The 12,447-nt window shown below is 36.7% G+C and overlaps 1 protein-coding gene across 1 annotated transcript in view; it reads left to right on the top strand.

The window, feature by feature from the left end:
* Positions 1–10,624, top strand: part of LOC104592554 (protein S-acyltransferase 24-like) — a 59,725-nt gene extending 49,101 nt beyond the window's left edge. Inside the window, exons 8-13 of the mRNA XM_010251982.3 lie at positions 8,495–8,552; positions 8,729–8,806; positions 8,916–9,014; positions 9,204–9,282; positions 9,369–9,517; positions 10,008–10,624. Of these exons, the coding sequence (XP_010250284.1) occupies positions 8,495–8,552; positions 8,729–8,806; positions 8,916–9,014; positions 9,204–9,282; positions 9,369–9,517; positions 10,008–10,424 (880 nt within the window). The 3' untranslated portion in view covers positions 10,425–10,624. The remainder of the gene's footprint in view (positions 1–8,494; positions 8,553–8,728; positions 8,807–8,915; positions 9,015–9,203; positions 9,283–9,368; positions 9,518–10,007) is intronic.
* Positions 10,625–12,447: the final 1,823 nt, after the last annotated feature.

Here is a 12,447-nt window from a genome sequence, read left to right on the forward strand (position 1 = left end):
ACAATAATGAACTTCCCACCACTTTATGCCACACCCTCTCTCACTCTTGGGGCCAATACCACAACTATTTCCCCAACAAGGCTAGATTCTTTTGAACCATACTAGTAAGTGTACATGTGCTTTGCACATGGCAATTCTAGATGATGATAATGATAATAATAATATATCCAAAATTTTCTTTAATCGGATGCAACTACTCAATTTATTTTTATTTTTATTTGTTTTTTTATTATCAAACGGATACAGTTACTCAATTTTGGTTAATGGTACAATAGTTGACCACTTTCCAGCCACCAAAGGTATTAGACAAGGTGACCCACTCTCTCCTTTCTTATTCACATTAGTTGCATAAGTGCTTGGTATTCTTTTCCAGAGAGTATAGATCTGAGGGGTTAGGTGAGAGGTTGGAGAGTGGGAAGAGAAGTGTGCATGTTACTCACCTGTAGTTTGCCGATGATATTGTCTTATTCTATGAGGGAGGTGATCTAAATTGGGTAAGGAATATGAAGGAGGTGATCAAGTCTGAGAAAGTGGCAAATCTGAAAGTTAACTTCAATAAGACTTGTCTGGCAAGTATCAACATGGATGATGAAGAGATATATGAATGTGCAACAATTTTGGGGTGTGAGGTATGTTAATGTGCAACAATTTTGGGTTGTGAGTTATGTTAGTAGCCTATTAATTATTTGGGTTTACCTTTGGGGGGGCATTCCTAGAAGCATGAATTTTTGGAACCCAGTGGTGGATAGGTTCTCAAAAAGTCTTGCCTCTTGGAAAAGGAATTATCTCTCGATGGGTGGAAGAAATACCCTGATCAATCAACTTTGGCCAATCTGCTAGTCTACTTTCTTTTGGTTTTTAGGATGCCTGTAGGGATTTGTAGAAGGTTAGAGAAGCTAATGAGGGATTTCTTATGGGACGAGGAGAGGAAAAGCGAGATCATAGGATGAGATGGGAAATGGTGAGTAGAAGCAAGGAGCTAGGGGGTCTAGGAATCGAGAACATTCAAAAGAGGAATACGACCTTATTGGGAAAATGGTTATGGAGATTTCCGGTGGATTAGGATAAATTGTGGAGAAAGGTGATTAAGAGAATACATGGGCTAACGACAGATGATTGGGACACAGGAATTTCGGCTAGAGCAACTACAACAACACCTTGGAAAGCCATCCATGCTATTCTTCCTTGTTTTCTACCTTTTGTCAGGTATAACTTGAGCTCTGGAAACATGGTAAGGTTTTGGGAACATGTGTGGGTGGGGGAGGCACCACTTAAAAACCAATTCCCTTCCCTATTCTCCCTTTCTAGGTACAAAAACTTGACTACCTCATCCTTAGTCTTATCTGTTGGTCCAGGGCTTGAGCTTAATTGGGATTTGGGTTTTAGATGAGGTCTTAGAGATTTAGAGTTGGAGTTGGTATGGTCCTTGGTTCAGATACTTCAAAAGGTCTTCTTAAAACCGACAAAGGGGATTCCCGGATTTGGACACTTTCCTCTTTTGGCTCTTTCAGTTGTGCCTCTATTTTCAATGCCCTAACTCAACCCTCTCTTGCTCCTGCCATTCCCTTTCCTTCTAAAGAAGGTGGGGAAGTCCAATCCCACCTAGGGTCAGAGCACTTTGCTAGGAAATAGCTTTAGAAAGAATTAATACTTGTGACAAACTTCAAAGAAAGAAGCCTTTTCGGTGCTTGTCGCCGAGCTGGTGTACCCTTTGCAAAGCCAATGGCGAGTCTTGCTCTCACTTATATCCTGCCCTTGTACTTCATCTATTTGCGAGTGGTTTCTTTATTTGGTTGTAGGTGGACTCCCTCATTAAGCATTCAAAGCCTCTTCTATTCTGTTGGTATCCGGATCAAAAAGAGGGGAAAAATCTTGTGGGGGTGCACCAGGGTAGTGGTTTGTTGGACAATTTGGGAGGAAAGGAGCCAATATTTGTTGAAAAAGAAAGAAGCAGAGACATAATTATAGAAGTGGTTACTTTTAGGGTAGCACAGTGGGTAAAGACAATGAACCTATTTGATGATGTTCCAACAGAGACCATTGTGAACAATTGGCAGGAAATAGTAGTCTCAATGCCAAGCAGAGTCAATGTCCATCCTTTGTGGCACCCCTTGATGGAAGGTTTTATCAAACTCAACTTTGTAGTGAAGGAAATCCAGGGCCATCCGGGGTTGGTGGTGTTTTTAGATTGGAGGCAAGTTCAGTAATAACTCTTTTTCAGGACCAATTGGAGTTGGGAATTCACTTATAGCAGAAATTCTGGCTCTATTTGAGGGAGTGAAAAGGGCTAAGGAGCTAAATATAAGCATGTTGATTATTGAAGGAGATTCGCAAGTGGTGATTGGCTGGATAGAGAAGTCAAATGATGGGATATGGACATATATTAATGAATGAAGGCAATTAAGTGGTTAGGTCAAGGAATGGATGTGCGTGTCCACTGGGTTAAAAGATGTACCAATTCATTTGTAGATGCTTTGGCTAAACAGGGGGTGGGAAGAAATCATTTGTTTTGGGCTACACTGTAATTTTCCTTTTGAGGGTGAGGTAAGAGGGTTTACCGCCCCCCACCTTTGTATGTAAACCTTTTTCTTAATCAATGAAAGTTTTCCGTTACTGATAAAAAAAAGTTATTAATCGGATCAAGTTGTGAAGTTTCAAGTATCAAAAAATGTAAGATTTATATAGAGGGAATTGAATGAGGTGAAAAGTAGTAGTTCAATTTACAGTTTAAACCTTACAATTAAATAGGGACTAAATGCAAAAATGAATATTTTAGTCAAACGAAAGTTTCACAATCTTAATCATATTTTTAATAGTAGTGTAAACATAGAATTATAGATGTGTTCAATTTTTTCTATAATTTTTTTTTTTGTATTTTTGTGTGTAAAAATAATATTGATATGTCACACTTACTTTTTGTTTAATATGATAAATATATTATATTATACATGTGCTTGAATGCTTATTTTTGCAAAATTTATGTATTTTTTTTCATTTTTATATTCTTATATTTTATTAAATTTTATTATTTATTTATGACATTAAAGTTTAACACATTTAACCCAAAATTTGAACTATTTATTATTAATTTTTATATTACATTTTTGGCCAATTCTAAATTATGTATTTTGTTTTCATTATCAATAAAAATAATTCCTGTTTATTATACCTATTTTTTAATTTGATTAATAAAAATATCATAAATGTGTCTATTTTAGGGCCTATTTGTTTGCTCTGAAGTCTGACATCTGAAAGTGCAATAATTACATTAAGAGGTATATTGGTATTGGTGAACTTTTCTTTCCTCTGAACTCTTCTAAACACAGAGAACGCTGTTCTGAATTCTGAATTCTGAATTTTGAAAGTTATCAAATATCCATTTTGACCCCATATATTAGAGTTTTTGTTTGTCTTTTTAGGGGTAGCATTGGAAAACAAAAAGTTGTATGATTGCACTTCAAGAGATAACAGATAAGAGGAAACAAACAACCATTTTTCTCTTAAAGTTAAGAGATTCCTCTTAAGAGATAAGAGTTAAGAGGAAACGAACATGCCCTTAGTCTAAAAAAAGTTTCACACAACATCCCCACTTAATTAGGTGGTTCTTTTTTACTTTCCCCTCGTTCCCAAAGAAAGTCTGTCATTAAGTTCTCCAACTTCTTGACCTCCTTAGGTAGTATCTTAAATATTGATAGAAAATAGGTAGATAGATTCACCAGTATGACTCTTATCAAAGTGATCCCACCACCCAGAGAGATGTATTTCTTCTTCCACGATTCCAGTCTCTTCTCAAATTTTTCTAACACTTGTTCCAAAACCTACTCTCCCTAGGGTTAGCCCTTAACGAAAGCCCTAGGTAGGACATAGGCCAAGGGATGGAACACTCTAGACACTTCATGATAGCCCCAACCTCCCTATTCTCCAAATTCACACTTGCTATGCAACAGATTTATAGGTTGATTCTCAAATTGGTAATTCTTTCAGGGCTTCTATGTATTCTCCAACCTCTTATAACGTCTTCCCTATCAGCTACTAGAGTAAAAAGGAAAGGTGATAGAGGGTCCCCTACATAACACCCCTGCAAGTTGGAAAGAAGTCTTTCACCACTTCGTTAACCAAGATAGAATAGTGGAATGTATTGATACAACTGAACACCCAACTACACCACCTTTTTCCAAACCCACATTTAATCAAAACCTCCAATAAAAACTACCAATCCACCAAATCATTGGCCTTTTCAAGATCCAATTTTACACACAAAGCCTTTTCTCCTAGATCTCTTGAATTCATCCACACAATCATTGGCAATCAAGGTATGATCTATTATTTGTCTCTCTTGTATGAAAGCCCCTTAGATTTGCCTATTAAGCAAACTGCCTATCAATATCCTCTTCTTTGAAGTTCCTTTCCAACCACCTAACCTTTTCATTAACCAGCCTTGGCCACTCCACCCCTTTCACTAATATTCTCTCATTCAAAGGCCCTCTAAATATGGACTTAAAGTGGTCCACAAACTTCCTAGCTATTTCCTCTAGATTGATAATCACCTCCCCTTCCGCTTAATCCTAGGTTCTTTTGAATGACTTCATTTCTGACCTAGTCATTTCTAATTTTTCCATGCCATCTCAACATTCACATTTGTTTTTCTTTTCTTTTCTTTTTTTTATTTGAGAAAGGTAACTATTTCATTAAGAGTAAAAAGAAGATATTACACAATTGTTTTTTGAATCCTTAAATTTATGCAAGTGGAGGAAGTGGTCATCTTAAATAGTGATTTAAAAGGCATGCCTAGGCGCACAGCTGAGGCACATTTTAGGGTAGGTGCCTCGCCCAAGCCCTAGGCACACATACAGTTTTCAAAAGGCGCATGCCTGGTGCGCCTGATGCGCCTGATGCTCCTTGCACCTTGGCCCAGGCATGCGCCTTTTGAAAACTGTACGTGCGCCTAGGCGTTCGCTCGCTCACCGAGAACCCCCTATTTGCTAATGTTGTGCATTCATTTATCTTAATAATACATCTTCTTAAAAGGCAATTGAAATAATTAAATCATTATTTTTTGTGTGAGAATTAAGAATTTAAGACCCGAACATGGACTTGTTTGGGCTTGCCTCAAGGGGCATGGCACAAAGGTGACTCGTAGAATCAGGAGTGTAATATGTTTTACATCACATTGGCTACTTGAAGTAATGCAATTGAGTAAAAAAAAGAGATTGTGGGCTTTACATGCTTGAAAATGTTTTATATGTTTGATTTTATTTTTAAGTTTTCATTTGAATATGCTTTACATGTTATATTTATGTATTTTAATTTTAGATAGTGGGTTTTTAAACTATTAATTTTAAAATTTAAGTTTATATTTCTTATTAATATTATGTTTAATATTTTTATTTTTTTTTGCATTGTTCTTTGAATTTTTTGACTTTTTTTTTATTTTGTAGTAATTTTTTGTTTTTTCTTGTATTTTTGCTCCTTGCTTCAAAAAGGTGTGCACCTTGCGCTTCTTGCCTCGGGTGCAAATTGTCCCTTTGTGCCTTTTTTGTGCCTTACGCTTTTAAAACGCTGGATGGTATCACTTTAAAAGGGCATCTCAGTGCACAAGGCTCCCTCCAATGTGGGGTCTGGGGAGGGACATATACACAGCCTTATCCCTGCAGACAGAGAGGCTGTTTCCAGGATATGGACCCTATGTCACCCAGGTTGCAATGGAGTAGCCCAACTGTTGCACCAAGGCCACCCTCATGTAATCACTTAAGAACATCATTTTAATCATTTTATAATGATTAATTATTTAAAAGTGTATGTCCTTTTATAATTTCAAGGAATATCCACAGACATTTTCATAGCTTAATATTTACAATGTTTTTTTTGATAATTGAGATTAATATTTACAATGATATAAAGTTTTTATAATTAATCTAAATGAAGTTTCTGATATTTCCAACATTTTCTTATTTGTAACTGGTCAGCATTTCCGCTGGGGTTGACATTTTAAATCTTGTCCATAGCTTTGCTCTTTACTATTATTGTTCCACTAGCTGAATGTGTTCCAACTGTAAACTTTGTAAGATTCTCATATGCTATCTTAACTTCTCAAAGCTAGTAAATAACTCCACTTGGAAAATGGCCTCATCATAGATCACCTCTCAATCATGTAGCATGTTCCCTTTATGGTTCCTTATTATCCCCCTTTCCAGCTATTAGAGATTGACCAGTAATCCTTTAATTAATAAATCACATGTTTTATATTGTTTTCTTGTAATTTATATCAAGGTTCAAAATATCAATACACCCAATACGCCGGTAAAGGTGTATTGGGCAGTATTGATGGCCATTTTTTTATTTTTTTAGTTTTTTTTTCAAATCTGGTTCAGAGGGGCCGGTTTAAGGCCCGTCCACCCCCTGAACCGGTTGAAACCCTGATACACTCTCTGTAGGGGCGTATCGGGAAGCTCCCGATACGATACATATTGGCCGATATGGCCCGATACGTATCGATACGTTGAACCTTGATTTATATCCAAGTTAATTTCATAAATTCAGATGACTATTTTATTCTGTAAATTTATCAGATAAATATTTGTATGCTCATTCCAATATTTGTGCTTCTATATATAGGAAGAAAACTTTGTTACAGTATAAAGAACAGAAAATATCCTATGGTTTGGTAGTTAAGAACTTGGATAGACTGCCAAGAAAAAACACAGATGCCGTTTGTGGGCTTATACATGCACACATGCACAAGGTGCAAGCCCAAAACAAAAGAAACAAGCCAAACATCCAGAAGGACCAGAACCAAGAGATAATTACTCTGCCAAAAACACCAGCAAAACTCAGGCCTTCATACGCCACTTTTAATTAATCCAAATTTGGCTGAAAGCTATCTACATCAGTTCAACTGAAGTCAATTTGAAATGCAATGCAAATCTTTCATATATGGATCCTTTCCATTTCTGTAATTTGTGTCATCACCACTATCTAAGCTTTGTCCCAACTATATGGGGTTGGCTACATGCATCCTGTTTCACCATTCCATTCCGTTCAGTGCCATATCATCATCGTCATCGTCATTGAAGCCTTATCCCAACCATACGGCTACATGGATCCTGTTTTCCATTCCGTTCTGTTCAATGCCATATCCATTGTTAAACTATGAGCCCTTAAATCATTTCTTACTATAATCCATGTCCTTTGTTTGCCCTAGCTCTTCTAGCTTTGTCAACTTGTAACAGATAACAGTTTCTGTGGCTTTTGTATTTAAGTTATACTTATTACCATGTAAATTCTGTACAATGGGTTGCACAAACTTGACTATTATAATAATACAACACAATCTTTACTTATCAGAAAATATGGATAGAGGATTACTAAAAAGGCTTTACATTTTGAACAACATTTCCAATTTAAGTGATCTATACATTTCCACAAACATCCTTCTAGCTTAAGAGCCGACATTAGCTGGACTATATGGAAAGAAAGGAACCTATTTTTTTTTCAGATAAGGAGAGAAGAGAAACAGTTGTTGAAGCGATCCACATCAGGGTACTTAATTGATTTGTTAATGGGAGAGCTTATCTCTCCCATTCTCTATATAACATTGTACTTAATTGCTTTTATTTTAATAAATTTTCACAGTTAGTGATCCCAAAAAAAAAAAAAAGAAAGAAAAGAAAAACTCTACTAGTTGAACTTGTCTTACACCCCTGGTCCCATGCCTGGATAAAGAGGGTTGCATCAGGTTGGCAGCTGGCACTAAGACTTATGCAAACTTTCATGATCATGGATCCTGATTTGTCTTCTCATGGCACTGAACAGAGCAGAATGGAAAAACAGGATTCATGTAGCCAACCTATGGTTGGGACAAGGCTTAGATGATGATGATGATCGTTCAAGCTTAAGAAAATATTGACATCTATGGGATAGAAAAGCTTTTGAGATGTGACACCATGCGGTGCTCGTCTCTTGCATTTTCTGTTACTTTATTTTATCTTTATGACAAGTTCGTTTTTATATCATTTCTAATCTGTTGATGTTGCTAAAGTTCGGGAGTTCTACATCTGATTTCTGCTGTGCCATTTCTTTTTCCATTTAATCGATCTTAAATACTGTATCTTATTGCCTGATGGAGAAATGTCGTCGTGATCTTTAACTAACTTGATCATGTGTTTGATCTAAGAAAATGGGGCCGATTAGGTGAGAAGTGATTGTATTCATATTGTCGAAATGTTTCACTCTTATGGTCTGTGATTTGCAGGCATAAGGCATATGCAATCCAGGGACCTTTTTTGCCATAGGTGGTTTATAGATTTATTATTTGTTGGATGAGTCAGATCAGATTTTATATCCCATTTCATCTGGCTGAGCCAGAGTGGTTTTGGGTTGGACATTGGGAACCCTGCATAAAGTTAGCTATTTCTTTTTATGCTAATGCAGTTTTTGATAGGAAATGCTTGCACTTCTAGATGAGCCTTATTTTGGTTGATCTTTTTGCTCACAGCAAGGATCCAGGTTACATCAGAATGGACTTACGTGATTCAGAAAACCAGAAAGATGATGTAAGTTGCTTTCATTTGCTGCTTGGTTCTTGGTTTTGGTGTTGCTCATTATTTATCAGTAACCAGTTCTTCTCTTAAAGTTAGGATTGTGTTTTCTAATTTACTGGCATTTTCATGCATCAACACTCCCTTGGCCAATCAAAAGGAGCTCATGGTCATAATTTTTCTCTTAATAGGAACCTTTGTTGAAGGTTGAGTTAAATCATCCTGCTTTGCTGGCTGGGAATTGGTCTCAGCTCTGTGCAACATGCAAGGTAGCGTCTACTTCTGATTTGCATTCTTGTGTCTGCAGCTAGTTTCTGAACTACATTTTGTTCACTTTCTTAGCATCTAATTTATTTTTCAATTTGCTTTGCTATTTAGATTGTCAGACCACTTCGCGCAAAGCATTGTTCTACATGTGATCGTTGTGTTGAACAGTTTGACCATCATTGTCCTTGGGTGTCAAATTGTATTGGGAAGGTGCTTTATCACTGATCAATTGCCTCTTTGTCCTTTCTTAGTTGCACTTGTTCTTAAACTTTAAGAATAAAGGAAAGTAGGAAACATAAAGAATCATTCTCACCTTATTGAATTATGCTTAGGACAGGCTCTGCTGATAATCTGGCTGACAGGTGGCTTTTCTTCTCTTTAATTAACTTATGATTGCAGAAAAACAAGTGGGATTTCTTCATATTTCTTATTCTAGAAGTTTCTGCAATGCTGGTTACTGGTGTAGTTGCTCTTATAAGTATGTTTCTTCTTTAATCAACTGAAACAATCTTGGCTTCACCTGTTTACCTGCCAGGAAGAAATAAAGAATTGCCATTAATGCAGGACTATTGAAAGATCCAACCGCTCCATCTTCTTTTGGGGCATGGATGAACCATGCTGGCACTCAGCATATAGGGACTGTATCATTTCTGATTGTGGACGTCTTCCTCTTTTTTGGTGTGGCAGCCTTAACTATCGTACAAGCTTCTCAGGTATGTGTGTATTTAATCTAAAGGTAGTGTTTTATATTATTAGAGTGCAAGTGAGTTGTTGGTCGTCGGTATAGGTGAGTTATTCATGCCATTAGGATACAACCCAGGTTTTGTATGGTTCAAGTCCTTTTCTATTACGTATTAAAAGAGTGGGTTCAACCTTTTATTTCTATTGGACTTCAACCTTTTTTTTTTCGGTTTAGTTTTGATTCCTTTTATTTCTATTCTTTTCTCATTTATGTATCCGTATTCTTGCTCTTGCTCTCTTAAAATGCAAGTGCCTGATCCTAGATTTTCATAAGAAAGCAACCTCAAAGGTGGACTAGGAAAAATGAAATCTTGAATTGGGTAATGGACTAGTGGTTTAGATGTCTATTTTTTATTTATTTGATGCTTAATACTGATGTTTCATTATTCATGTAATGCTTGACACCGATGAGACTGATGTTTCTTCAGCAATTGCTAACACAAACTCACTTCTCTGCTATAGATATCTCGCAACATAACAACAAACGAAATGGCAAATGCAATGCGCTATGGCTATCTTAGAGATCCAGGTGGTCATTTCAAAAATCCATATGATCATGGCATCAGGAAGAACTGTTCAGATTTCTTTATCAAAGGATACAATGAAGATGTAGAGTATACTGAAGAACCAAATCATTCCGGCACTGGAATGATGCAGATGGCAAGGAGTTCAAATTTGCAAAATAGGGAGAACCATTCTCATCATATCAGGAGTAATGCCCATGTTTCCATTGACGTGGATTCTAAGAGCACCAGACCTAATCATGCACGTGCGCACTCCTGGCAATGCAGCCGTAACCATGGAAAGGCCAATGGGCTCCCATTAGGGCTGGGTGTTGGCCTTGGAAGGAACAATGCTCGTTCTATTGTAATCTCATGATATCAAAACATGGCAACCCACCAACTCCTCCGAAGTCCCCCACCCCACCAAAAAAAAAAGAAAAAAGAAAAGCGAAAGAAGAAAAAAATTCCATCATCATGGGTGCATTGTAGTCTTTTGTAGCTGTAATTGATTATGTGCATACACAAACGGTTAGTCCCTTCAGTAATATAATTTATTATTGCATTTTTCTGAGGTTTCATGATTTGTGAATTTTCTCTTCATTTTGTTTCGTTTTTGTTCATTAATAAAAACTCTTAAGGTTGTGTTTGGTAGCAGCGTAAAATCCGGTTCGATGTAATTTTACACTCTGGTTCAGTCTTACAGCTGTTTTGGTTGGAGTGTAAAATAAAAATGAATATTGATGTAAACGAACTTTTTGATAGATTTTTGCATCAAGAATAAATGCCGCTGCTTTCATCTCTCCAGTGATGCAATGGTAGTTCTCTCAGTAATATCTCTCTTCTCCAAATTGCTTTCTCTCAACCTGTTGTTTCAATCTTCCTCCATGCCGCTGCTTCTCCTTCATGCATCTGGTGAGTGTGATTCTCTCTCTCTCTCCAAGAACAACCATAACTATGGCAGCCAACATGACCTTGGATGTCGGATTGCGATCACAATCACGACTTCAGTTGGTCAGTGGCCACCACGATACAACATCCATGATTCTAAGATGGAATCAGTCAGTCGGCAGTGAAAACCTGGACATGTCTTGGACAGAAGAGAAGCTTCTGCAACTACATGGTTCGGAGTAGCAGCAAAGTTCTAGATTTTGATCCCAAAACCAGAGTCTCAGTCTATAAGCCTAAATCCTACGAAGTTCTTGTCACAGATGCTGCAGATTTTGATCTCAAATTGATTTTCCGTGGGTTTTCTGTGGTTCAGATTTTCTGTTCTTTCTTCTGCTTTCCCTTCTAATTTCTTGCAAATATTTAACACAGATTCATCATTCATCCACTGATTCATCATAGGAAAATAGGGGTTCTTGTTCTACGAAGAAAATGGAAGCATTTAATCCTAGCTGCAACTTAGGCTTTTGAAGATCATGCTCAATGTTAAAGTGGAAAAAAGAGAGGAATTGAGCTATCGAAGGCTTAAGCGAGGCTATCTTTTACATCGATCATCCAAACACACGAGTGTAAAATGAGTATAAGGCTGATTTGCTTTTTATACTCAGAAATCTGTCTGTTAAACTCTATCGATGTAATTTTGTATTTACACCACAAACAAATCCGCACCCTAATTGACTAAGCATCTAATTTATGAGGGCTATTTTGTGAGTTAGTTTTGCAGGCACTGGTTTCTAGTTTCTGGTAGACTGATAGGGTAGGAATAGGATTCGTGCTAATATAGGCCGAAGGCTGGTGGTTGATTGAAGTAATGTTTAAATGTACTCAAGTAAGGTCAGTCCCATTCATGGTTTTAATTTTGCCAAAATTTTCGATTAGATGGAGGGTGGATAAAATTGAAACCACTGAATGTTTGGGCAAATCTGAGATATTTTTTAACCGCAATTTTAGTGCATTTATACCTTTGTCAAAATTGAAGACCAAGGGTTCAAAATACCGAAACATATTTTCTAGGTATTATAGCTTTGCTTGCATGCAAAACCATCGACTCGTCCAACAACTCACCAACTAGCTAGATGAACCATTGAACGATTTGAGCCGGTCAATAGGTCACACGATAAATATTAATTCTTTTTTTCTTTTTGTGTATTTCTCTATCATTGATAGCATAATTTTTATCTATTATACCTGTTTGGGGAAAATCTATGATGCCAGAAAGACATCATACCAGAATGGCTTTGACCGATCATAATCCCCCATGAATTTTGGTGAAAATCCATCTGATTGTTTTTCACTTTTGTGATGTTAGTAGATTGGTTGTAAGTTTTTTCCGTATCATATTTTTCTGGCATGTTTGTTTAATATGATGAAACATATTAGAGGAATGCATAACATTTCTACAATTTTTTTTTTGTTTTTTGTTTTATTTTTATATATTTATTAATTAGTTACAT

This window comes from Nelumbo nucifera, chromosome 8 (assembly GCF_055504915.1).
Source record: "Nelumbo nucifera cultivar China Antique chromosome 8, China Antique-T2T, whole genome shotgun sequence".
NCBI classification, from domain to species: domain Eukaryota; kingdom Viridiplantae; phylum Streptophyta; class Magnoliopsida; order Proteales; family Nelumbonaceae; genus Nelumbo; species Nelumbo nucifera.